At 49.2% G+C, this 27331-nt stretch overlaps 2 protein-coding genes and 1 non-coding gene across 4 annotated transcripts in view; 1 reads left to right on the forward strand and 2 right to left on the reverse strand.

Moving 5' to 3' along the window:
• Nucleotides 1-3095: 3095 nt before the first annotated feature.
• On the forward strand, nt 3096-10722 carry ARPC5L (actin related protein 2/3 complex subunit 5 like). Of its 2 annotated transcripts, none has more exons than XM_065879029.1 (4): nt 3096-3357; nt 7593-7665; nt 8878-9054; nt 10169-10722. In XM_065879029.1, exons 1-4 carry the CDS (start codon nt 3209-3211, stop codon nt 10229-10231), a joined length of 462 nt encoding a protein of 153 aa, XP_065735101.1. In that variant the 5' UTR covers nt 3096-3208; the 3' UTR covers nt 10232-10722. The 2 variants fall into 2 exon arrangements, with proteins under 2 accessions (XP_065735101.1, XP_065735100.1); XM_065879028.1 differs by having other exon boundaries at nt 3209-3357; nt 7584-7665; nt 10169-10231.
• A 2283-nt stretch (nt 10723-13005) lies between these two features.
• GOLGA1 (golgin A1) overlaps nt 13006-27331 on the reverse strand; it is a 51297-nt gene continuing 36971 nt past the window's right edge. The window contains exons 16-23 of the mRNA XM_065879301.1: nt 20500-20589; nt 19582-19684; nt 19319-19479; nt 18836-18982; nt 15819-15878; nt 15090-15260; nt 14478-14564; nt 13006-13892 (exon numbers count right to left, since the gene is read on the reverse strand). Of these exons, the coding sequence (XP_065735373.1) occupies nt 13812-13892; nt 14478-14564; nt 15090-15260; nt 15819-15878; nt 18836-18982; nt 19319-19479; nt 19582-19684; nt 20500-20589 (900 nt within the window). The 3' untranslated portion in view covers nt 13006-13811. The remainder of the gene's footprint in view (nt 13893-14477; nt 14565-15089; nt 15261-15818; nt 15879-18835; nt 18983-19318; nt 19480-19581; nt 19685-20499; nt 20590-27331) is intronic.
• TRNAA-UGC (transfer RNA alanine (anticodon UGC)) lies at nt 16799-16871 on the reverse strand. Its single transcript has one exon. It is a non-coding gene; the product is annotated as a tRNA-Ala (tRNA).

Genomic DNA, 27331 nt, shown 5'->3' on the forward strand with positions numbered 1-27331 from the left:
TCCTGTTGCCTGGTGCTAGCTGACTCTCCCTTCCCCTCCCTGAGTCTTAGTTTTCTCACCTGTGATATGGGGTATTTATAAGGATCAGGAAGATAACATGTAAAACTCTTAGCACAAGACCTGATGCAGGACTTCCCTGGCGGTCCAGTGGTTAAGACTGAAGTTCTAATGTAGGAGGCAGAGGTTCCATCCCTGGTCGGGGAACTAAGATCCCACATGCCGTGGGGCACGGCCAACAAAACAAAACACCTGATGCATAACAAGCGCTCAAAATATCATCACCATCAATATTCCCAGTTGAATGAACACTTGAGATGACCTGAAAGTTAAAAGGCGGATTTCACAAGGGAAAGTGCTCAGGCTTTCTGACTGGACGGTTGCATTGTTGCCCCAACCAGCAAGCATGAATCTGTGCTCTAGTGTCACTCCATTGCCCTTAACAAAGGCACACCCACACGTTAGAGCTCTAGTTAAAGCCAGGTTGGCCCCTTGCTGCTGTCACGTGTTTCCTCCAGGAAGCCTTCTCCCATCCCCTTATGGGTTTCCGTTAATGGATAGTAGCCTTGGACTAAGTTGGGACACAGACGGCCCTTGTGTGCAGAGCTTTCTGGGCAATCCTCTCTTTAGCCCCAAACATACTGAATTAAAATAAATTTATGTATCTATCTCCACAGCCAGCCTGGAAGTTCTCCAGGGGTCAGAACCATGGCTGACACCTGGTTTGGTTTTTCTCATCTCCAGGCCCAGCATATGGATGCTTGTTGGATGAACTGAATTAATCAGCTTTGCCCAAGATCACCGGGAGGCATGCTTCCAGGAAGTGGAGGGAGGTGGAGAAGAGAGAGCAGAGGACATTCTTGGCATGGATTAGTCTTAAATGGAAGTTGAATGGACTTGACTATCATATTTTCCAAATGCTTACAGTTCTATTAAAGGTAATGATTGTGTACATCTTTTCTGAACTTGAAGTCACCTATGACTACCCTGTTTCTCTTACATGCCACAACCAACCCACTCCCAAATTCTGCAGCCTCTTTCTTCAAAATACCCAACCTCTTCCCACCACTGTTACTGGCACCTGCCTGGCCTGAGCTGCCATTGCCTGTCACCTGGACCATTGATGTCACTTCTTAAATCACCTACTTTGGCTCAGGCTCCCATGTGTTCTCAATACACATTTGAGGGACACTTTTCAAGTCAGATCATGTCACTGCTCTGCCCAGAATTTCCAGGGCTGTCCTCAGTTAAGACCACATCCTTTCCTCAGCCTACAAAGCTCTACAGCACCCGCCCCTCCCCCCCACCTCCCTTCCATCTCATTTCTTCTCACTCTTCTGCTCCAGTATGGCCTTGCTGTTTCTGGAATACACCAAGCCTGCCCTGTCTTTGAGCCTTTGCTCGGCTCCCTCCTTCACTTCCTGCAGGTCCTTGATCAGCGTCACCTCCTCGGGGACACTTCTCTTGACCACTTTATCTGAGTTACTCTCAGAAACTGCATGTTGTTTTTTTCTTCTCCTCAGAATACAGTCATCCCTGACATAGTGTGAATTTTTAATTCTGCCCCCTTGACTGGAATGGAGATCCACGGTCATAAACAGTGACATTATTTCATTCACCAGTTTATTTGGGGGCTATTTCCTTACTTGTAAAACGGGCATTTTGGTTTAAAATTCCTTCTGATCAGGATGTTCTGGGGATATGAATTTCTGTTGTCTTGTGGCTTCCCTAGGTCACACAGATTTCTTCCAAGGTATGGAGCTGATAGGCAGGTCTTCCAGGACCCCTGATACTTTTTTTTTTTTTTTTTTTTTTGCGGTACGCGGGCCTCTCACCGTTGGGGCCTCTCCCGTCGCAGAGCACAGGCTCCGGACGCGCAGGCTCAGCGGCCATGGCTCACGGGCCCAGCTGCTCCGCGGCATGTGGGATCTTCCCGGACCGGGGCACGAACCCGTATCCCCTGCATCAGCAGGCGGACTCTCAACCACTACGCCACCAGGGAAGCCACCTGATACTTTTATTTAGCACCTGTAGGAGTCTATCTTTAGCACCCAAGATTAGGTAGCATCCTAGTCTGACAATATTTTTTTGATCTGTAGACACAGTTCAATGGGAAGTATTCGAAGCAATGAAAACGAGTCACATCTCATTAACTTCTACTGGTCTTTATTAAAAGGAAAACTATTATATGAAAACAAAGACCCAATGTAGTCTCAGGCTAAGTCTCATTGATAGAACCCCTCAAGCAACAGCCCAGGCACCTAATCTTGGCACTACAATGTTGTCCTTGACTCTGCCCTATGTCTACCCATCTCAGACTCTGGGGGTTCGCTTCCTACCAGGATATTCCTCTCCAGCCAGGCAAGATATCTCAGCCACCGAGGACCTTGCCCTTCCTGCCAGGATGGTGGCCACGGGGTCATCCCCCTATCCCCGCCCCCTACACACCCGGTCAAGGTGACTGCTACAGACGCGGGGCCGCCGCCCGCTCAAACCCAAATGTCTTCATTGTCTTGTCAGCACCCTGGATACACTTTAAACGTCTTTAAAGTCTGCCAGCCCATTAACAATACGGTCACTACAACAATAAGGCAGACGCAACCTCCACTGAGCTCAGTGGGGTGGCGTCCAAAGCTCCTATAATCCGAGAATTAGGTTCTCCCACCCCAGGTCACTCCCCGGGGCACAAGAATTACTACTCATCCCTCAGGCCTCAGCTCGAAGGTTTCTTCTCTAAGAAGCCTGCCCGGCACTCGACAGGCCGAGCCGGGCGCCTTATCCTGGGGGCCCCGTGCCCCCTCAGTCTGGGCAGAGATGACACCCGGAGTCGGCGAGTGTGCCCGCCCCGGCCCCCTCGGGTGCAGGAGCGAAGCCGAAGTGCGCAGTTATGCCGTCCACGTGCTAGGCCTGTGCGGGATTGGACGCCTGCTCCTCAGACGGGAAGACTTTACCTCCGTGAAGCCAGGAGTCCCTCGGAGATCCACAGGCCTCTTTCCCGGCGCTTCCCGACGCGCCCCACCCCTCCCTCCCACCTGCACTTCCGGTTCCGGCGTGGGCCGGAAGTGGGCGGGCGGCGGCGGCTGCGCGCGGAGGAGGTGGAGGAGGTGCCGGGTGGCAGCTTCCCGCCCCCGAGCCGGAGCCGGTTCCGAGCGGAGTAGAGTGGAGGTCTTTCCTGGAGCGTAGCTGCCTGAGCGGGCGCCGAGCCCCCGCCATGGCCCGGAACACGCTGTCCTCGCGCTTCCGTCGGGTGGACATCGACGAGTTTGACGAGAACAAATTCGTGGACGAACAGGAGGAGGCGGCGGCGGCGGCGGCCGAGCCAGGCCCGGATCCTAGCGAGGTGGACGGGCTCCTGCGGCAATATCCTTCTCCCGCGCGGCGGCCCGGACTCCCCTTTGGCCCGGCCTTCCCACTTCCCTCATCCCCGGCTCCGGCCCTTCAGGCCGACCTCCCCACTCCTCTCAGGCCCGGACCCCTCAGGTCAGTCTCCCGACTCCCTTCGGACCTGGCTCTCCTCGGGCCACACATCCCCACTTCCCTCTGACCCGGCCTCCCCACTCTCCTTGTCCCCGGCCGGAGCCCTCGGAGCCTCCCTCAAAAGCGTGGCCCCACGCGGCCCCCGGATCCTGGTGGGCCGGCCTGCTCGGCGGCCCCAAGAGCGTGCCGGAGGGGGCCTCCGGCTCGTAGGCCCCTCACTCTTGCACGAGACCTCTCCCCTTTCTTCCCCCTTGTCTCCCCACGCCCTCAGGCTGGCCCTTCCTTGGGCGCCCGATCACTCCATCCCTCCCATGCGGGAAACGGGTCTATACTCGGGCATGATCGGCGGGAGGCGCCGAGGTGAGCCACCGCTGAGTAATTGAGCGGCCAGGGCGGCTCCCAGGCACAGTCCTCTCGGGCCGGATTGCAGCACCACCTGAAAATAGGTGGGTGGATGGCTGCAGGGAAGAAAGGCCCCATGGGGGGGGCCAAGGCTGCAGCCTTCTTAGTCCAGCCCTGAGGTTTGAGATCGCACCTCCCACCCCAGAATCATTCTGACCCTGCGGCTTAATGCCACTCTTCCTCACCTATTCTTAGTTATGACCATTCATTGGGCTTTGGACCTCGATGGTCTCAGCCACGTTCAACAAGTGAGTTTTGCCCCCCCCCCCCCACCCCGCATAGGCTTCTTGTGCAGGAAGCAGTGGAAAAAACTAGTCGTTTAGAGCTAAGAAAAAACAGCATAAAGTGAGATGTAAAAGTAGAGCCCCACGACTGGAAATGACTGTTCTGTGGTCACAGAAAACAAGCATTTAGAAAACAAGATTAAAAATAGAGTTGGCTGTCACAGCCTGCTTGGTCCCGTAGCAGTTTGAGCACAGGAAACTGACTTATTCTCACAGGAAGGATTTTTCTTTATTCAAATGGTGTTACAGGAAGTGCCTACCCCTCCCCCGCACTGGCCAGGGCAGGGTTGGAGGCTCATGCTGTACTGTATATAAATCAGGTTCTGGGTGTTTAATCAGTTGACTCAGCTTGGGAAGTCGAGCCCATAGACTGCCTTTGGGAGGAGTCCTACAGTGTTCCTCCAATGTGCCTTTGAAACAAAAACCTCCAGACTTTCTTTGTTTGAACAGAAATGTGTTTTCAAAGGTGGTGATTCAAACTTGTATTTCCTGCCCCATCAGGGTCACCCTGCTTACCCCATTGGTGAAATGGGGCCATGAGAAGGGCCCCCATGAGGGAAGGGTGATTCTGCAGTCTGGTGTAGAACCTGGCTCATGGGCAGGCATTGCTGAAAGGACTCCAGCGTCAGGCCTGTGGCCCAGACCATCCACAAAAGGGGAGGGCAAGGTCCGGTTATCTGCTGTCTTGGCCTTGGTGCTGCAGAGACTTGTTGAAGGTCATCTCTTGGTACGCTCCTCACATGATAGATTCCTTGAGGCTGCTTGGAGACCTAGGCTTAGCACATCAGGGGATGGTAGTTTCTCCACTAATGACAGTGTCAGAAACCTTGTTACCATGGAGAGTGTACCTCTTGGGATTGGGGAAAGGGAGGTTAGCAAATGAGAACTGAAATCCTGGCAAATGTGGGGCCCAGGAAGGAAGGAGGAAGGAGCTAATATTTGCTGAGTCCCTACCATGTGCCAGGTCTTGGATTTATGTTACATTATTAAACTATAGAAAGGGCTTCTAGGAGTCTTAGAACAGAGGCGAGGGGAGTAGGGATAGGGGTTGGTTGATTGGAGTGAGGGGATGTAGGGAGTAGGCCTGTCCTAGTACTGTATAGGGAAGCGAGTCATGGTGGGAGATCACACACATGAAATAGAGCGTGGGCTGTGCATCCACACAGACCCGACTCAGTCTTCTGTAGCTGTGTGACTTTGAATAGGTCACTTACACTCTCTGAACCTCAGTATCCTCCTGTGTTAAAAGGAGGAGAACCAAGCTGGGCTTATAGGTTCCATGGGACCATCACTGGACAACATCCCAGAAGGCTTTAGCACAGTGCTGGACATACAGTAAGTGTCCTGGACATGCATCTTGGGCCTGTGGGTGGAGTGGCAGCAGGGGATTGTAGAAAGAGTTTGGCTTTGGAGTCAGGCATCCTTGGGTTTGAAGGCCAGCTGGACAGCTTAGCTTTGTGACCTTGAACACATCATTTTCCTTCTCTGAGCCTCAGATTCATTGCCTTTAAAATCAGAATAATGATTCTTGTCACAAAGAACTGTTAGCAGTGATGAGATGACATGTGAAAACACCTGGGCACAGGATCTGAGACCTTGTAAGGATTTTAAAGAATTGGCTCTTTTTCTTCCTTGCTGAGGCACCTTCTGGTCCTCTGGAGGGGGATCTGTCCAGAGCAGTAGTTTTGAATGATTTTGCAGTCTCCTCCCTTTGAGGAAATTTGTCGATGTTTGGAGATACTTTGTTTGTCACAACTTGGGTGGGAGGGAGTGCTACTGGGATCTAGTGCATAGAGGCCAGAGATGCTGCTAAATATTGTACCATGCATGCACAGGACAGACCCCACATCAGTCATCTGGTCTAAAATGTCAGTCGTAGTGCTGTGGTTGAGAAACCCTGATCGAGAGGAGACCAGGGGCTGGGCTCACTTCCTTGGCCTCCACAGCCTGTTCTCTGGAAGAGTCTAAAACCAGCTGAGACAGAGGCCAGCTTGATAAATGGTATGCCCCTCTCTACTCCCCAGTTCTCCCCAGCTGCTGAAGGCCCCCTACCTATCAACACCTATAGTGAATGTTTGGTAGAGGGGTGCTGCAGAGAGATTAACTCTAAAGCAGTGACTCTTTTTGCCCCTGTGGACTAGTTATCCTACCCTTACCCATTCATCTTCTGAAATATTTTGTTTCCCAACCGTGCTGGTTAGTGAAGAGCGAGCGCCAGCCTTCATTTCCTCTGAAGCCTCTGGGACTCTGCCTATTGCTCTGGGATGTCAAATTCGAAAAGAGTTCTGAGGTAGAAATTATCTGTGGCTGATAATCACACTGGCCCTAACCAGGCTGGGAAAAAGGAGTCCCAAAGCTGACAGATACAGGGGTGTGGGAGAGTGGGCTGCCTCTCAGATTGGAAGGTGGATCAGAGCCCAGCAGGGTGCTAGGGAGCTCCACAGGGGTGGCTCCCTGGGTGTGTGGGCCCAGCTCAGTCAAGATGGAGGCCACACTAGGGAAGACCGGGGACTCGGCTTTGCTTGGGAGGTTCTGGCTGTTCACACATGGGTATCCCTGCATGAACAGGAGTAGAGACCCGATTGGGCGGAAGCCATTTCTTGTTCTATTTTTGAAGCTTTTTGGCTGAAGCCAGTGTTTCAGATGAGGAAATGAAAGTCAACTGATGTAATTCAGTTTAAAATAGGTGTCACCTTTGGGGACCTAACCCAGATTGTAATTTTCTTTTGAGCACTGGCTATTCAGAGCTCAGCAAAGATTATGTCAGGACTCCAGCTAAGGTTTGGGGAGCAAGGAGGGGAGGATTGATTCATTTTGTTGGCAAAAGGTTCTTTTAGATTGTTAAATTTCCCCCAGTTGGGACCTCACTGACTTGGGTAGGTCTTGGAGGATAAAAGTTTTAGCACATCTTAATTTCTTTAATAGTTTAACTGATAGAACACATTGGATTAAGAGTTAGGAGACCTCCATTTGTGCCTTTGTTCTTCCCTTTTGAGAATGAGAAGATGAAAATGATAGCCTTACTCGGTGGTCGTGAGGGTCCAGTAGGGCAGATAGGGTGCCAAGTAAGTGCAAATCAGCTCAGTCAGATTTTGCTGCAAGTTACCCTGCAGGGGCGGTTGCTTTGCTGCTCCCTTCCCGGGAGGGAGCGAGTCCGCGTCCAAACTTGCTTTGAAGGGGAAGGTTTCGGGGCCGGCAGAGGAGGGGTTTGCAGGTTTGGCAGAGATGCCCCACCCACCCTCCATGTGGCTCAGGAGAGCCTGTAGGCTACCCTCTGAACTGGCTGTGCCCACCGGGAGGCCACAGTGGGAGGCGGGTGGATGTGGATAGATGCCATTTGACTCCACTCTCTTGAGCTCTTTTTGAAATGAGTTCGTTAATAAAAGCATGAACATGCTAGAGCCTAGCCATCCTTAACTGGTGCTGCTGCACAGGGGACATGCTTCGGGCGTTTCATGCAGCCTTGCGGAACTCTCCCGTCAACACCAAGAATCAAGCTGTGAAGGTAAAGGGGGTTGAACTGCAGCTCTGCTGGGTGGGTGTTGGGACCAGGGCTGTGATTGTCCAGTGTGAGCTCCCTGGGACTCTGGACAGCATCTGTTTCATCTCTGCATTGGTGAGTATCTACCAAGGAAGTGAGTTGGCACCGGGCAGTGTTTCCACGGAAGCCTCCTGGCGCTCCTAACACCCAAAGCTGTCAGTGTTCATAGTAAACGCTCCCCAAAGAAACGTTCACTCTTCCCCGAGGCCTCATGGGGTGAGAAGTCAGCCCAGCCCTTCCTGATGAGCAAAGTTATAAATTAGCTTGCCATGTGGGACTTAGCAGTGGTTATGCTTTTATAAGCTATTGAATAAGCTTTATTTGCATAAGGATTTTCAGTCCTTTTAGGATTTCCTGCCTCGTAAAAACTAGGTGAGACCACACGGTTGTGCAGACTGTACCGGTTACGTTGTCTAAAAGCTCATCGCTGAGACTGTCTAAAATTTGGTCCAGGGAAAGGGGTCTCTTTGGAGCTGGGGTTTTGCCATCTTGTGATGGCACTTCTTTTTTTTTGATGGCATCTTGATATAAATGGCTGCACCTGTCAAACACGGAGGAAAACGGCCCCTTTGTTCCATTGAGGGTGAACGCAGACAGAAGGTGCAGCCAAGTAGACCTGTTTTTTTTTTAATTTCCACAGTTATGATCCTGTAGAGTTGTTTTTATTTTGTTTTGTTTTTTTGCGGTACACGGGCCTCTCACTGTTGTGGCCTCTCCCGTTGCGGAGCACAGGCTCCGGACGTGCAGGCTCAGCGGCCGTGGCTCACGGGCCCAGCCGCTCCGCGGCATGTGGGATCTTCCCAGACCGGGGCACGAACCCGTGTCCCCTGCATCGGCAGGTGGACTCTCAACCACTGCACCACCAGGGAAGCCCATGATCCTGTAGAGTTTTAAGGCCTTGCTGGTGTCATCAGAAATAGGGATGCTTCTCCCCAGGAAACTGCTTATTTCCCCCAAAATAAGTGGAATAAATTACTGGCTTTGAATACTTTGGGATACTTTGAAACTTAAATCAATAAAAGAATTTCACTTAAGCATTCCAAATGAATTAGAAATTGGGCAGTGTTTCTAATGAGTTCTGACTACTTGGTTTGGTGTTTCTGAGCCTGCAGTGCAGGATGTGGATATGCCTGGGCCATGGCTCTAGGCCTCACTCCCTTTCTCTTTCCTCTGTAGGAACGGGCCCAGGGCGTGGTGCTGAAAGTGCTTACAAATTTTAAGAGCAGCGAAATTGAGCAGGCTGTGCAGTCACTGGACAGAAATGGCATTGACTTGCTCATGAAGTACATTTATAAAGGGTTTGAGAAGCCCACAGAAAATAGCAGTGCAGTGTTACTCCAGTGGCATGAAAAGGTATGTGAACATCAGGCAGCCCACTGAGTCACCCCAACCCCAGGGTTCAAATCAGCAGGCCAGGCCATCCCAAACAAAGGACAGTCTGATAGGCATGTGAGAATAAGGGGCCATGCCTCAAGCAACCTGGGACATCTGAGCACTTAACCTCTCCCAGGGAAGCACCTGGTAGGGATCTGCCGTCTCTGGTAATCGCCGTTGCTTTAGCTGCTGGTTTGCGCCGGGCAGGCATGGGGGCAGGTGACTTGGCGTGGTAAGGTAGAGGCAGGCTTGCTGGTGGCTGGGACTTTGTAATACTTTCTTTGGGCTTGTGGAGGTGGTGGTTGTGGGTCTTAGATTCAGGCTGAGCCCTCCCATTAGCTCTGAGGGCTTCCTGCTCCAGCCTCAGCCTCACCAGGCCCAAGGGGGCAGTGGCAGATACCTTGGCAGTGTCTTTAACAGGGCCTTCATCCACCTGAAGCATGAAAAGCCTGTCCTTTGCTTGGGTCAGTATAAGAGCAGGGCCTTTCATCAAGCCTGTGTCCTTCCTGAAAGGCTCTGTTGAGTTTAAGGGAGTGGCCCTTACTGAGGGATCGGTTGCTTGGGCAGCCTGGGGCTGGGCTGTGGCCTTTGGTCCTGCCGGTGGGTGTGCTCTGCCAGAAGGTGAGCTCCTAGGCTTAGTGGGTGGGGGTGGTCGTGGGGCTCAGGGGAACTGAGTGGTATGGAGGCCAGGCTCTCTGGTCCCTTTAAGGCAACTGGGTGCTCAGCCCTGTTGATGTTTCAGCTCTAATGGGCTAGTGTTTGTAAGTGCCTACGGCTGTGCCTGTAGGCTGGGACATGATGAGCTTGTCAAAGGGAAACTGGGGGTCTCTGTGTGAGCTTGGTAACAATGTTCTCAAGCCCAATTCTCCTGCCTCAAGAGCTAGCAGCTCTTGGGAACCCTTTGTTCCAGGACAGGGCTCCATCCCCTGAATGTGGACGCTGTTGGCACCTCTTAACCGTGCTCTCGTGGGAATCCTTTTTCAGAAGGTCTATGACATGGTCAGGAGCGCATGGTCCCATCTTCCCTGGCAAGCTAGGCTCCCCTTGTCCAACCAAATCTCAACTGACACCTTTTCTTTTCCTGCCCCTACAGGCATTAGCAGTAGGAGGACTAGGCTCCATTATAAGAGTTCTTACAGCAAGAAAGACTGTTTAAAAAAAAAAAAAGACTCATGTTACCTTGAGAAGAATTTTGGATGCACAGGCTGTTGAAGAAGGGATTGACAATGGACCATCTTCCTCAGAACTCCCAAGTAAACTATTTCAGGACATGCATCCGCTAAAGTGTATTTTATTTTCAAGGTGGAGGGAGAAATCGTCTTACTGTTTCCTAAATCCTTTGCAGGATCTGATAGTCTATGCCTTTGTCCACAAGTAATGCAGAACTGACATTGTGACTGTCTACCAGAGTGGCTGGCCCGCATTGGTCAGGTGTACCTCTGTGCACTGCCTGTGTAAAAGCGGGGAAGGATGACTTGGGCAGGTGCAGATTCAAGGGGTGTGGTAAAAAAGGGAGAGCTTGGTTTTTGTTGAAGTGGAAAACCCCCAAGGGTTTGTACAGACATCCCGACCTCCCAAAGGCGGCGGGCTCTCTTGGGTTCATTGTAAAGTGCCTGCTGCATCAATAAAGCTCTTGGCTTATTAGTATATACTCTGCAGTGTGTTTCATGTATATAAAAGAAATGGGTAATGGATGGTAATGAATGAGAGGTCGCCTGTTCTGGAAACTGGAGTGGAGGGGGTAGACGTGTGTCCCCACCGAGCCATGGGAGCGAGCGTGGCATTCCAGCCCTCCTGCCACAGCAGTACCTCAGGCCTGGGCTGCAGTGCTGCTGGCTGCTACAGAGAGCTGTTTTGCTGAATAACTATTTATTGTTTTTACTTCTTTCATTTGTGTGTAGTTTTGGAGCTTATTTAATAAAGTGCCAAACATTCAATAATTGACCTAAGCTTTAAAAGTCTTCAGTTTGTGTGACTGCACTTGGGAGTCTTTTGGGAGCGGGCTTAGACGGGCCCAGTCACCACCTCCTGACGCTGGGTTCGGCTGTTCGGCAGGAACACCGTGATGTTGTTTTCTTTAAAGGGTTAAGAGCCAGAAACAGGTAGCAATCAGCCTATAGATAGATATAAAAGGAACATTTTGTTCCCTGTAACCACTAACAAACAGTGGGCCTCTCTGAAGAGCAGAGATGCTTTTCTTTCCCTTTTGGCACATGTAACTGCAGTTTGCTAAAGGCAGGGACCCCGTTCATGTCCCTGAAGCTCTTTCCAGTCATGTGGGCCTTGGAGATGCAGGTTGACCAAAGTGACAATCCTCCCAACTCCTCTGCAGAACCCCACCCTTCCTGGGAGGTAGGACTGGGCTGCTGGCTTCATTAAATTACATGTAATGTTTATTCACCCAAACCTAATCTGGGGAGGTGCTTCCTGGAAGACTAGTGTTCTACAGGCCTTGAACTTGGCCTTGGGAGTTTTAAATGTGAGACACAATGTACTAAATTTAACAAGTTAAAGAAATACTGACACCAAACTATATCAATTAAATCCACTGCCTCTGGATTGAAGAGCTTTAATCAAAAAGTGTATTGCACCACAAGTGAATTTTCTACAGCAGTTTTAGATAATACAATCTCCCTGTGTACAACATGGAGGGTGAGATCAAGATCCAATGCTCATATAAAGGACTATATATACTGTCTCTATCACAGAACTTTTTATACAAGTAAAAGTGCATCAAATCACTTAGAACATTTACTCCACTCTTCTTAAAGCTGAAGGAAATTCAACATGCAGGAGGAAAGCCTGATCAGAATGAATCCTCCCTGTGCAAGTACAGACTTAGTGAGGGGCCCCACAACCAACGATGCCTACAATGGCCGGCGAACGTGGGTGGTGGGTGAGACCAGCTCGAGGGCTGGAGAAGCCACTGGGGAGTCGGGCGGGGCTCCCACGGCTGTGTGGTAGTCGCCTCTAGCAAGCCCTGAACTACCCAATCTTAGGATTCTTTCCTGGAAGAGCTGGAAGAGCTACCTCCTATTCATCAAAATTATGGAACAGAAGGGACTCCTGTTTTGTGTCCCCACCAGATAAATGGAAAACAGCATTCTAAACACAGGTGAGACATCTGCAGGGGGAGCCATAGGAGGAGGTAGGTAACCGGAGAATGGGTCACTTGGATGGCAGAGAGCCCAAGTGGGGACGAGGGTGATGCTGCCCTTGCTTGGTACTTCTAGGTCCACGGAACTGTCTTACGTTAATTGCAAATCCTTGTTTTCCTGTGAGACATACTTTATTTTAACCCTAAACATAGTTGAGAAACATTTACATCATTGGATAACTGATGATAAATTTAGGAGCTCCAGTTATTCAGTTTTTTATTTAACCAATAAAACTTTCATCAAACTATATAACTCAATACATGGTTTCCCTTTAGATTTGATAGTGTGCCTTATCCAGGGCAAGCACATTCCCTTTTCTTTATAATGATAACTAATACAAGTTTTTATCAGTCAGTTCCAGAGCCATTTGCATGCTATCAAGTACTGCAGCCAGCTAGGGGCTGCCTGGTTGCCATACATGAATGTAGTGTCATCTTAAATATTTGGGGGTAGGGTGACAGACAGGGAGAGACGGTGGCTCCACTTACAAGGCAGTCCACCCTCCAACGTTTTGGTCAAGCCTGGGGAGAGGGACAGCTGCTGCTTCCTTTGAATACAGCAAACTGTCCTTAGCAGTAGAAAATGTGATTAGCATTTGCTCAGTGTTACAACACAGAATTAAGAGCTAAACAAATGAAACACCACCACTGCTTCAGAGGGAAGCAGATGCCAAAGAATGCTAGTGACATTACAAAGGGACAGGGCTCCCAATCTTAGAAATAATTTCCTCTTGATGCTCTGATTTTCCTTTAAGAACACCAGTTAAATGGATTTTATAATACAGAAGACATGTTTATAATAGCAAGGAACTTTAGCTATAAAAAATAGTTTAAAATGGTTTACCGGCAACCTATCCAAGACAAGTACATTCATTAAAAAGGCAATTGAGTGTATTTGGTACTAAGGATCTTTTTATACATTTGCTAGTTTTCTTCAGTAAAATGAGATACTGTCAGAAAGGTGCATATTCATTAATCCACACTGGCCCCAGAGTACCTTAAAGACGGACACAACTAAAGTTCTCGGTGGTCTGAGAAACAACGTGAAATAATGTTTCCTTGGGAGAAAGGGTTAAAAAGCTGCTTCTAACTCATCTGAACCCAAACATACTGAAAGGGAAAGGGAGTTTTTAAAGGCCGGCCTCACTGAGTTGGCTCTTCGTGGCAGAAGGTGGGTCTGGGCTGCTGGGCACCATTTTGAAGGGCTGTCTATGTCCAGTGTCATCACCACACGATAGATCAGCCGCCTCCTCTCTGACACATGCTGAGGGCTTCAGCTTTAAGTGCTCACCTTGAAAGAGGATTCAGGGGCAGATGGGTGCTGGCCAGAGCTGGGATTTTAGCAGCACTGTGGAAATGTGGGTAGTGCCAGAACACTCTGGTGACCAGAACAACAGGATCAGCTACCTCCTGAGGTTCTTATCAGTCTGCAGGAGTGGGCCTTAAGTCTTGTAAACAATGTTCAGATGCTTGTACAAAATACTGCAGTTACAGTGATTAAAAACCCACCCAGACTGGTGTGTCAGTGTTCTTTTCACAGAAAAAGTGTCAGCCCTTGGACATCCTTGGGTGGTGCCGCCTAGGACCATGGTATCCGAGGGTTGGAGATGGATGGCCGGATGCTGCCCTTGGGAGCTGGCTTGGACCCAAACCATGACATCTGGGTTTGAAACAGAAAAAGCTCCTGAGATGAGAATCAGGACTAGGTACGAAGCAGCTGAAAGAGCCCCTCCCCAGCCGTGGGCCGCCACCCCTGCCCTCCACACACCCGGACTCTGGCTGTGAGCAGAGCAGTGAAGACGGTGGTTCTGGTAACCAGTGTGCAGGGCTGCAAGGCCCATTCTAAAGATGGGAGGGAGACAGGAGCAAAACCTGAGGTGACAGGAACAAGGGAGTGGAATTTAGGTAACGTTTCCTTAAAATGTTTTCTATTATAGCATTTACGCAGGTACTTTTTGAATATTTTTCATTTTTTAACAAAGTCTGGGTGCTGGCCAGACCTGGGGCTGTTGATGAGGTGATACCAATGAAAGTGCTCTGGAGAAGAACACAAGGCCCTGTTAGTCAAGTACAGCAGAGACCTGTGGGCACAAAGCATGTCCTCGGTAAATACTACCCGAGTCCAGTTCATCAACCAAAAGCACCTTCCAAGCCAATGATGCAGCTGTGGGCTGGTCTCACCTGCCACGGCTGCGATGACTGACTACACTTTTTGGGAGGCGGACAGCAGACCAGGAAACCCTACCTTATACTCCAGGGTTTCTCTGAGCATGTTCTCCTCCTCTTGTGAAAAGTTCAGCAACACTGACACAGCTTTTATAAGATGAAAAGCCTGAAACAAAGCAAATCTTGCTGCCACGGGCCTCGGTCAGTTATCAGGCGGTCAGGCGGCTACATGGCAGCGTCTCCTGGCCCTGCTCCTCCTGTGCGCTCCGGGCTTGGTCAGCGAGGACCACGCAGAGGGTGGAGGTGGGTGTTTTGAGGTCTGCTGGTTCTTTTCCTCCCCCACCTTTTACTTCGGGGACTGGCGAGACCACCAGGACACCACTGCGGCCACCTGCTCTTCGGCAGGAGGCAGGACTGCTGGGCGGGTTCAGTTCCCTGGACTCTGGCCTCAGCATCCGACCCACATCTCCTCCCAGGAGCCAGTTCCCTACTCGGCGCCCCCTGCTTGCTGCTCAACCAGCAGGTCAGTGCCCGCTGGAGAAATGACTGAGTGCTCACGTTGGTGGTCAAAGCGGAATGGGGGACAGGAAGAAAGAAATGGATTTGGTGGGAAGCCAGGCAGGGCGCGGACAAATGAACCAGGCCCTGGGGTGGAACTCAGTACCCAAAGGGCAACTCAAAAGTCTTTTACCTCAGATTCGCGACAGGACATGAATTTTAAAACCACATGTTTGAGGTACTCAAAGTTGATCTCGCGGGCATCAGTCAGGTCAGCATTATTCGTGACAGAAGGGGCCATGTTTGTCATTTCAGGCCCAGGCTTCTCCCGGACTTCAAAAAGCTCGTTATCGGGTCTGATTTTCTGAAAAACCAATGGAAAGATGCTACATTGAACCCTTCAAGACAGGTTCGAAAATCACAGGGGAGATTCACTTGGCCCTGGCTGTGATCGCCTGCAGTTCTCTGCCACACCCTGCACAGAGTAGGGCGAAAAGGGCCCCACCTGCGAAGGAAGCACCAACACCTGAAGAACGCAGGGTGCTGGCTGAGGAGGGAGAGAGGTATGTGGGGAAGTTCAGCCACTTCCTTTACCCGCATCAGGACTCGTTTCCTGGGGCAGTGAGCACCCAGCCAGGACAGAGGCGCCGCTCTCCCACGTCTGGGCCTGGCCTCTGCCATTCACACACGGCCATACGTCACCTCACTGACCTCTCAGACAACACACAGGCTCAGAGAAAGAGGGTTCGTGCCGGGGGTCAAAGAGCCACTTTCCAGGAGCACGTTCAAGGTGGCAGGGCCACTGTCCCACCAGCCTGACTTCCCAGAGACCTCTTGCAGTCCCCTGCGGGGGGAGCGTCATCAGGCAGGAGGAGCACAGAGGCAGGAGGGCATGGGCAGCGGGGAGAAGGGGGCCACTCACCAGCTCCTTCTGCAGCGTCTTCTTGAGTTCCAGCATCCTCTGCTGCATCTGCTTTATGGTCTGAGGCAAAGCCCCACCCCCACAAAAGGCCATTCATTAAATGCACGTTTCACCATCTTTAAAGTGCAAAGGACCATAGAGCAGACAGACAACCCCTTGGGTCCCCATACACCTGTTAGAAGCCCCTGCTTCGTCTCCTGAGGAGCTTGCACTGCCACACCTGCTGCCTCGGCCTCCTTCCCCCACGTGCTGAGGCTGTGCACAGCCCTGCTCTCCTGGCCCCGCCGCTGCCGCAGTGCCGTCCCACCCCTCCCGGCCTGGGGCCTTAGGACTGCTTCTGGCGCTCGCCTCCACAGGCAACGTAGCTAGAAATGCCTCTGCACAGTATATTCTGCCCTTCAGAATGATATTTATGTGCCATCATCCCCAAGTAGGATACTTGGGCCAAAATTTATGATTCTCATCATCACCATTGATCTCCTGAAATACCATCATAATTTTTAACACTTATTTTGAACAGTATTAAAGATCGTGGTTTTTCGGCACAACCCAACAACAATGGCTTTTATGTCTTTATTTTCCTTATTTATTTTTAGTGAGCTTATTAGTATTATGGGCCTTAAATATAATTTATTACACATTCCATTAACCACCCGAAAGGCTGAACTCTGTTTTCCCAATGAAAAAATTTAATGTGTAATCGACATTACAGGGAAAAAATTTTAAATAAAAATTTCTCCAAAATCTCACAACTATATCAAAATGAGTTTTTCCTGTGGACTTCTAGTCCATGTCACCATTCTTGCACTGAGTAGCTAGAATTTTGAATAGTAGTTTTCATTTATCAGAGTTTCCACAGCTTTATAGTTTTGCTAATTATAACTTTTAATGTGACAGTAACTCTAGGGGATGCCCCATATCTTCTTGTGTAGCTGAGTTACGTTTTTTTTGGCCACATTGCATGGCTTGTGGGATCTGAGTTCCCCGACCGGGGACTGAACCCGGGGCCATGTCAGTGCAAGCGCCAAGTCCTAACCACTGGACCACCAGGGAACTCCCTGAGCCTCCATTTTCAAACAAAGCTGTAATAAGCTTCGTCGTCTCAAGAGCAGTATGGCCACGGCCCCCTGGGGATGACACGGCTGGGAAAGCGCCTCCAGCTCCTGTCACACTGCCTGCAACACCCCACTGACAAAATGGTAATGTTTTGTTCCAATCTGTATTCTCTGCTTGACTGTGAAGCTGGGCATTCCCCCAAAAGTACATTTGCTAGTTTATGTTACTTGATTTTCTAGGTTTTGACTCATTCATTAACTTATCCAATGAATACCGAGTCTCTACACCAGCCTAGAGGCTGCGGAAACAGCAGGAAAAAAAAAAGAAAAGAAAAAAATGTCTGCCCTTAAGAGAGAACAGTGTCAATAAGCAAATATACAGTGTATCAGAAGGTATTAAGAGGCCTGGAGAAAAAAAAGCAAGGTGAGGGGACCGGGAGTTCTGTTGGTGAGGGCTGGCAGGGTAGCGGGATGGCCTCACTGACAAAATGACACCATAAAGGAAGTGAGGGTAATTGGGGAAAGGACCTTCCAGACAGAAGGCTCAGCAAGTACAAAGGCCCTGAGGCGGGAGGGTGCTTGATATTCACAGAAAGGCAAGGCCACTGTGGCTGAGAGGGAATGCTGGGGGAGAGCAGAGGGTACGGGGAAGGGGGCAGTAAGGAGCCAGACCACAAAGGGTTTGTGGGCCACTGCAAGGACTTTGGCTTTTATGGGGACAGAGAGTCATCAGAGGGCCGGAACAGACAAGTGACAGGGAAACCAATTAGAAGGCCAACACCGTCCTCTAGGGAAGATAGGATGGTCACCTGGTCTCGGGTGGTAGCAGTGGCAGGGATGAGAAGCAGCTCATTGTGCGTACAGTTTGAAGGGAGAGCCAAATGGATTCCTTAATGATTTGGATGTTGCTTGTGAAAGAAACAAAGGGGACAAGGATGACTCCAAGGTTTTTGCCATTTACTGAGACAGGAAAGATGGCAGTAGATGCTAGAGAGTGTGGTCAGTCTGAAGTCTGCTTCTGGATGTTGTAAATTTCAGGGGCCTTTCAGACACTGACATAGAGAAATAGGGTAGATACAGGAGTCTACACTTCACAGGAGCCATCTGGATTCAAGGTATGGATGTGGTGCCAGCAGCACACAGGATGGGGGAGATCGCCAAGGATGTGAGTGCAATTTGGAGAAGCTGTCCGAGGGCTGTACCCAGGGACACACAGTGTGCACTCTTCTATGTTTTATATTTCATGATAAGAGATTAAGAGCCTGTGTGTGTGTGTGTGAGTGAAAGGGGGAGACAGGCGGGGGTGGGGGAGATAAAGAATGACCACCTTTCTCCTTTGTTAAAGAGTAATCACACAATTTGGGGGCGGAATTTCAGGCCAGAGCACTGACTAGCCAACACATTTAACTTCACAGGACATTTTAAAAACGAGGCTCAAACGAGACCCTGCATTTACAGGTGCAGAGGCCAGGCAGGGTGGGTGGAATCATGACATTTATTAAGCCTCTATCAAATACCAGAAAGTTTACAGGAAGCTAACAAACAGTTTCCTTTCATCCCCCAACCTCCCCCTCACAAAACCACTGAAAGGCAGGTATCACTGCTCTCATTTCACAGCTGTAGAAAAAAGTGCAGAGGTAAGGTGACTGGTCATGGGACCTAGCTGGCGATGGCAGAGGGGGCTGGGGACACTGAGACCTGCCACTGTTCCAGCTCTATTACTCCAGATACCATCTCAGGTGGGGGGTCTGGGAGGAGACTGCGTGAGTGTGAAAGGAAGAGGGCCGTGCAGGAGGAAGCAGAAGAGGAGAACCAGGAAGAAGCCCTTGTGATGGAAGAGGTAACACCTCCCCCAAGAGGGGCCCAGGGGCATCAGCACAACTCTTGAAGAACGGACTGGATGGTTTTAGGCACAAGGACAGGGAAAGGGACATAAATAGCTGAGGTAAAGAGCGTCCTCACCTTATTTTTCTCTAGAAGTTGCTGCTCCAAGTCCTGTTTTTCCTTCTGTAGCTGCCCGAGATCCATGGCGGTCCCCATCTCACCATTTGGTATCCCCTCTGCAGCCGGAAGCTGGTACGCAGGGTCCTGCCCGGCCCTCGAGGTCACCTACAGGGTGGTGGCAGCACAGGACATGGTCAAGCTAAGCCACAGATCCCTAGGGAAGGGGGCCAGACTCATTCCAAAGGTGACGACTGATGTGCTCCACCAGGCAGCTAGCCAGGAACCAGACTTAAACTATGGCAACCCCGTCACAGAGCCTGCAGGGGGGACAATTAGCTCTCCATGCAAGGAGCCTGCTGTGAAGGAAGGGCTTCAACACCTGAACACTGACAGGTGTCATCACGTCAGATGGGCTCCTCAACACGCACAACCCCTCGTGGCGAGGCGCCCCCCGTTGGAGAGGAAGCTGAGGCACAGGGAGGCGGCTCAGGCGGGACTCACATGAGGCTCGCTGACCGAGAGCACCATGCCCTGCTCCTGGCTCCGCAGCCTCAGCAGGCCCTCCCGCGCGTCGGCAGCCTCCGACTGCTCGGCCCTCAGGCCCCTCAGGGCCTCCAGCTCACTCTGCAGCTGGCGCATCTGCAGCAGGGCGGAGTCGTGACCTAGGCCGGGCAGAGGGGAGGTGAGCGCGGTGACTGGGCCACCTCCAGGCAGGGGTCCGGGCAAGAACAGGTGAAAAGGCTCAGCCTTGGCAGACCCCTCACCTTTCTTCAGTTGGAGAATCTCTTGCTCTTTCTGGAGAATCACTTCAGTTTTTTCCTGCAGACTCTGCTCCTTCTCACCTCCTATGGCGATCAGGTTAGCAGCCTCGGAGAGAAAAACCAACAAGAGAGAAGGTTGGTAGCAATAATCCCATCTTCCCTAAAGGAGTCTCCACTTTTCCACTACCAGGGTCCTCCACGAATCCCTCCCTGAAGGCCACAGCCTAGAACATTCCCCAAGCTAACCTCTGCTCCTATAAACATGCACAAATCAGTTCTCCTCGGCAGGGGCCCTGCACAGGGGCAATCACCCTCACTGCCCCTCTGGCCTGTAGTGGGCCTACCAGAGACATGGCCTTTCTGCCCAGCCTTCCGAAAGCTGTCAAAACCGTAACTTCCACGTCCTGAGGGCCTGTGACATGCCCAGCATTTGATACAAATGACCTCATTATCATATTCTTGAAGGTATGATTATCATAGGGTCTTTTCAGAGGCAACTCAGACAGATCTGTTAAGGACCGAACAAAGACCTAGAGCCAGTCACCTAGATCTGGGGCCTGACTCTTGAGTCTGTCCTCAAAGGAAGGCTTTCCCCACCCTTGCTGCTGAGAGCTCAACTGAATGTGGTCTCTGGGGCCTGCGGCCGGTGGTGGCCCACCTCACAGAATTAGAGCCCAGTAGTACCTCGTTCTGGACTTTTCCCCAGGTGATGTTTATCACATTAACTATCGAAATTTTAAAAGGCCATCCTATGGGGTGAGGGTTTCTTTCTAACATCTTTCTCCCATCTTCCTAGAGACATCAGGGGAATCAAGCAGCTGACGACACTCCTGAGACCTGTGTCCACCCTCTGCCCTGGACAGACCAGGAGGTAGGTTGGTCCTGCCTGGGACTGAGATGGAGGCATCACAGGGGGCCTACCTGTTGCTGGAACTCTTCCCTTTGCTTCCGCACCTCTTCCAGGGCTTGAGCCATTGCCACGCTCACAATTTCTCTTTGGCTGCATTCTCCCTACAATCCGGAAAATGGGTAGGACGTTGAGTCCAGAACTTCAGTTCACCTGTTTATAGCTGCACACTTCACGTGACGCCCACAGAGGGAGGGCCGTCTTGCAGGGCCAGACGAAAGTGTTTCCTGCTTCCCAAGGTGCCCAGGCTACTCTTTCGCTGCACTGCCTTCTGTGTGCCTCTGAGAACTGTTCCTGTGGACAACCCACCAACCTCTGGGAACAGGCACACCGTGGAAGGTCAGTCGTCCCGTGAACACACCAGCTAGTACTCAGGCCAAAGCCTAGGGGACCTAGACTCAAAAGAGGTGGTCTAATGAAATCAACACAGAACAAGAAGACCCAGGCTGACGTGAACAGAGTAGCAGACTGGAGCAATCTGGTTACAGAAATGATAATAAGCAATTACTGAATTTTAATACAGGAAATGTCACAAATTCATCAAAATCATCCATATTACAGGAGAGAAAACTGAGGCTCTGAGAGGTTAAATAATTGCCTGAGGTCCTAGAGCTAGTAAGTGGCATGGCCACATTTTAAGCCAGAGTCTGAGCTGAGCCAAGCCTTTGGCTGCTACACTCTACCACCAGTCTTTTCTACCACAAGCAGGGCTGCCCCGCTGCGTCCTCCCGCCAGAGCACAGGGACTCCCTCCTGACAATCACATCAGTCCTCTTCCCTGAGGCTGACGCCGGGCTCGCTGATCAACCCCCAGATGAATAATATGACTTCTCAGGTGCCTGCACACTGGTCAGGGATGTCTGCTGTTTATGTCTACCCAGAATCACCCCTTTTGGTGGGGGGGTAAGAGCCTCATCACTGCTATTCCCCACTCCCACCCCAGAATTCTACATGGTTCTGGTAGGGTTACCAATAATGATGTCCCCATTTTGTGGCTACAAGAATAAGCATGTGGGCTTCCTTGGTGGCGCAGTGGTCGAGAGTCTGCCTGCCGATGCAGGGGACACGGGTTCGTGCCCTGGTCCAGGAAGATCCCACATGCCGCGGAGCGGCTAGGCCCGTGAGCCATGGCCACTGAGCTTGCGCGTCCAGAGCCTGTGCTCTGCAACGGGAGAGGCCACGACAGTGAGAGGCCCGTGTACCGCAACAAAACAAAACAAACAAACAAAAAAAACAAGAATAAGCATGTGATTCAGGCCTGGCCAATCACAGTAAATCATCCCCTTGGCCAACGTGATTTGTCCAAAGGATGGCTCTGTCACCCAAGATGAACCAATCAAATCCCTTTTTATATCAGAATCTTTTTTTATATGGTGAAGCTGAGAGGGAGATGCCCTCTTTTCCCTGGGGTTGCTAAGTTGAAATGATACCAGCTTGGAGCTGCTGAGGTGATGTCCTCCCAACCTCTAGGACACAGTCTACATCATCGAGAAAAGCAAGGATGAGTTGGGTGACTGACAGGGCAAGAGATAGCATGACACAGGCAGAGAAGAGATCTGAAGCCCCAGGTTCTAGTTGGACAAGTCTTTCTGGTTCAGTGAACTATTCAACTCCTCCTACAATATCTCCTTTTCCACTTACACCAGTCCAGGTGGGTTAACGGATGGAGACGTCAGCCTCATGGCCAGTGCCATTCTGGTTCCTACTGGGGAGCTGTCAGAATTGACATTCCGTGAGTCCACCTCTAGTAGACAAGGAAAATTGGTGCAGGAACTCAAGAGGCTGACAGTGAGACCTCGAACTACCCCAGACAATCCCCTTCATCGGGAGAAGCTCTGTTGGTACAGGAGAAGGAGCAAGAGATCTCAGGCTGAGTGGAGCTATGAAACCCTGGCCCTGCAAGCCCAGGTGGGCCAGGTGACAGGAATGTCATGCCTCCACAGGAGCCTTTTCTGGGGAAGCTTAGAAGAGACGCTATGACTGCTGATGATGTCTTAAGAGGACAGCAGGCAGGCTGTGAGCGAGAAGGCAGGAAGCATGCCAGGAACTGTACTTGGTACTTTTCATCCATGGTCACGCTTGATCCCCCGGGTAAACCTCTTGAGGTCAAGGGTTATCATCTTCAGTTTGAAAAAAGGACACTGGATTCCCTCAAGCATCAGCTAGTGAGGGGCCAGGGTGACACCCAGAACTGGGTATACGTGGTTGTAGAGTCTCAGCTACTGCCACAGAGCCACACACGATCCAGGATTTGAGACCGATCGGCATAGCTCAGGTTCACTGCAGAAGCCAGCAGGCTACCCATGAGCACAGCCCTCTGCACCTGGGAATGATTTCCCCAGAGGGCTGTTTTGAAAAATATGGATCCAAACAAACAAACAAACAAAAAGTGTGCATCTAAAAATAGCGCTTCAAAATACCAGAAGACTGACAGAACTAAAGAGAGAAAGAGACAAATCCATGATTACAGCTGAAGACCTAGCAGCCCTCTCAGTAAGTGATGGAATATACCAAAAAAGAAAAAAAACAAAAAATAGAAGACCCACAGAAGATTTGAACAATACTATTAATGAACTTGATCTAATTAGCATTTATAGAACGCTCTCCCTACTAGCAGAATATATATTCTTTTCAAGTGCACTGAAATATTTACCAAGATACACTATAGGTTGGGTCATAAAACAAGTCTAAATAAATATCAAAGAACTGAAATCATTTAGAATATTATCTGACTATAATGGTATTAAACTAGAAATCCAAGATATCGAGAAAACTCACTCAAACGTTTGAAAATTAACCACACTTCTAAATAGCCTGTGTGTGCTGGTTTTTAAGTTATTGCCTCAGCCCAGACCCACCCTTTCATATTCTGCTTTGTGATGCTGTGCCTGGGAATCTGCAAACCCTATTTCTCCAGGTCGGGCTCCATATTCATATACATACTCATCTCTGCCAAAAGGGGGAGCTCCAGGGAGACTGGAAGGCAGGAGGAGGGAGAAAGACTTGCTCCTTTCCGTCAGCTTCCAGTTTCTGTGAGCAATGCTGCTTGGCCCTGGCAGCTGCAATTTCTTCCCAAAGCAGCAGTTGCATCCACTCTGCAGTCTTCCCCACACTTGCGGCTGAATTCTTTTACTGCCCTATCCCCCAACAAACACACCAGCACCAACTGTACAGAGCCCCCTCCTCACAGGTCTGAGTTTCAAATCTGTGGGGCTCCTCTTCTTAATTCCTAAATAATTCCAACATCTTCACTTTGTTCCCTGAGTCCTAGGGTTGGAAGCTGTGTCCTGCAGTTGCTACTATCTTTTAACTGTTTCAGTGCTGGATTAAAAACTTTACATTAGAACACAAATTCTCAAATAACTGGGGTAGTTCCTCTCTCCTGACTGGACCATGAATCACATGCTGTGGGGCAGACTTTCTGTTTCTTCTTGTGCACATACTTGCAATAATCACTGCCCTCCATTCTTCCCTCTACATCTTCCGTACTTCCATCTAGAATTTTCCTTCACCTGAAAGATGCTCTTTAGTACTTACTTTAGTGCAAGTCTGTTGGTGCCTAATTCTTCGTGTTTTCTTGGCTTTCTTTAGTGCTCCTACAGCGCTGTGGCTGCATTGTAAAATTTATCCTGTTTGGATTTGTAAGGATTCTTATACCTGTACCTGTGACTTGAGAGCTTTCATCACTTTGAAAAATTCTCAGCCATTATCTCTTTAATGATTGCTTCTGTCTCATCTTTTTCATTTCCTCTGGGCTTCTACTGACACATGATAAAACATCTCATAGTACCCTGTATGTCTTTTATCTTCTCTTTTCTGCATTTTATTCTGACCTTTCTTCCATTTCACTACTTCTCTCTTTAGTTCTAATCTGCTGTTAAGCTCATTCATTGTTTTTTTTTTTTTGCGGTACGCGGGCCTCTCACTGTTGTGGCCTCTCCCGTTGCGGAGCACAGGCTCCGGACGCGCAGGCTCAGCGGCCATGGCTCACAGGCCCAGCCGCTCCGCGGCATGTGGGATCCTTCCAGACCGGGGCACGAACCCACGTCCCCTGCATCGGCAGGCGGACCCTCAACCACTGCGCCAGCAGGGAAGCCTGCATTCATTGTTTTTTAAACAACTTTACTGAAGTATAATTGGCAAATAATAAACTACACATATTTAAAGTATGCAACTGATGAATTATGCTGAAACCATCACCAAAATAAAAATAGTGAAAATATCCATTACCCCAAAAAAGTTTCCTCATGCCCTTTTGTAATCTGCATTTTTACTTTCAGCTACTGCATTTTTCAGTTTTGGAATTCTAATTTGATTCCTTTTCTTTTTTAAAAAATTTTATTTATTTTTGGCTGCATTGGGTCTTCACTGCCGCATGCAGGCTTTCTCTAGTTGTGGCGAGCGGGGGCTGTTTTTTGTTGCAGTGTGCGGGCTTCTCATTGTGGTGGCTTCTCTTGTTGCAGAGCATGGGCTCTAGGCGTGCAGGATTCAGCAGCTGTGGCATGTGGGCTCAGCAGTTGTGGCATATGGGCTTCAATAGTTGTGGCTTGTGGGCTCTAGAGTGCAGGCTCAGTAGTTGTGGTGCACGGGCTTAGTTGCTCCTCGGCATGTGGGATCTTCCCGGATCAGGGATCGAACCTGTGTCCCCTGCCTTGGCAGGTGGATTCTTAACCACTGTGCCACCAGGGAAACCCTAATTAGATTCCTTTTCAAAACTACTGTCTTCTATTATAATTTCCAAATCTCTGCTGAAATGTTCAATTTTGTCTTTTATATCCTTAAATGGAGTACACACAGTAATATCTGAGCTTCCTAAAAGGTCTTTCTGCTTCTGTATTTGCCTCCTTTACATTTTCCACATACAGCCAGAGTAATCCTTTTACTACAAAACTTCTCACGTCACTCCTCTGCTTAAAACCTCCAACTGCTTCCCCAATGACCTTCTATCATCCACCGCTCTCCCCCAGCCCACAGAGTGGCAGGTACAGTGGCCTTTGTGCTGTTCTCTGAACAAACCAAGCTTTTTTCTGCATAAGCGTGTTTCTCTTTGCTATTTCTTCTGTCTGGAATATTCCTTCCCCAAAAAATCGCATTGCTGTCCCCTTCGCGTTATTCAGACCTTTTGCTCAAATCTCACTGACACCTTCCCTCACCTCCATATATATCTTTTTTCTTAATTTTTAAATTTAATTTTTTTTTTATACAGCAGGTTCTTATTAGTCATCAATTTTATACACATCAGTGTATACATGTCAATCCCAATCGCCCAATTCATCACAGCACCCCGCCCCCCATGGCTTTCCTCCCTTGGTGTCCATACGCTTGTTCTCTACATCTGTGTCTCAATTTCTGCCCTGCAAACTGGTTCATCTGTACCATTTTTCTAGGTTCCACATATATGTGTTAATATACGATATTTGTTTTTCTCTTTCTGACTTACTTCACTCTGTATCACAGTCTCTAGATCCATCCACGTCTCAACAAATGACCCAGTTTCGTTCCTTTTCATGGCTGAGTAATATTCCACTGTATATATGTACCACAGCTTCTTTATCCATTCGTCGGTCAATGGGCATTTAGGTTGCTTCCATGACCTGGCTATTGTAAATAGTGCTGCAATGAACATTGGGGTGCATGTGTCTTTTTGAATTGTGGTTTTCTCTAGGTATATGCCCAATAGTGGGACTGCTGGATCATATGGTAATTCTATTTTTAGTTTTTTAAGGAATGTCCATACTGGTCTCCATAGTGGATGTATCAATTTACATTCCCACCAACAGTGCAAGAGGGTTCCCTTTTCTCCACACCCTCTCCAGCATTTGTTGTTTGTAGATTTTCTGATGATGCCCATTCTAACTGGTGTGAGGTGATACCTCATTGTAGTTTTGATTTGCATTTCTCTAATAATTAGTGATGTTGAGCAGCTTTTCATGTGCTTCTTGGCCAGCTGTATGTCTTCTTGGGAGAAATGTCTATTTAGGTGTTCTGTCCACTTTTGGATTGGGTTGTTTTTTTAAAATTGAGCTGCATGAGCTGTTTATATATCTTGGAGATTAATGCTTTGTCCATTGATTTGTTTGCAAATATTTTCTCCCATTCTGAGGGCTGTCTTTTCGTCTTGTTTATGGTTTCCTTTGCTGTGCAAAACTTTTAAGTTTCATTAGGTCCCATTTGTTTAGTTTTGTTTTTATTTCCGTTACTCTAGGAGGTGGATCAAAAAAGATCTTGCTGTGATTTATGTCAAAGAGTGTTCTTCCTATGTTTTCCTCTAAGAGTTTTATAGTGTCCGGCCTTACATTTAGGTCTCTAATCCATTTTGAGTTTATTTTTGTGTATGGTGTTAGGGAGTGTTCTAATTTCATTCTTTTACATGTAGCTGTCCAGTTTTCCCAGCACCACTTATTGAAGAGACTGTCTTTTCTCCATTGTGTATCTTTGCCTCCTTTGTCATAGATTAGTTGACCATAGGTGGATGGGTTTACCTCTGGGCTTTCTATCTTGTTCATTGACCTATGTTTCTGTTTTTGTGCCAGTACCATATTGTCTTGATTACTGTAGCTTTGTAGTATAGTCTGAAGTCAGGGAGTCTGATTCCTCCAGCTCCATTTTTTTCCCTCAAGACTGCTTTGGCTATTCAGGGTCTTTTGGGTCTCCATACAAATTTTAAGATTTTTTTTGTTCTAGTTCTGTAAAAAATGCCATTGGTAATTTGATAGGGATTGCATTGAATCTGTAGATTGCTTTGGGTAGTACAGTCATTTTTACAATATTGATTCTTCCAATCCAAGAACATGGTATATCTCTCCATCTGTTGGTATTATCTTTAATTTTTTTCATCAGTGTCCTA

This window comes from Phocoena phocoena, chromosome 6 (genome assembly GCF_963924675.1).
Source record: "Phocoena phocoena chromosome 6, mPhoPho1.1, whole genome shotgun sequence".
Taxonomy (NCBI): Eukaryota; Metazoa; Chordata; class Mammalia; order Artiodactyla; family Phocoenidae; genus Phocoena; species Phocoena phocoena.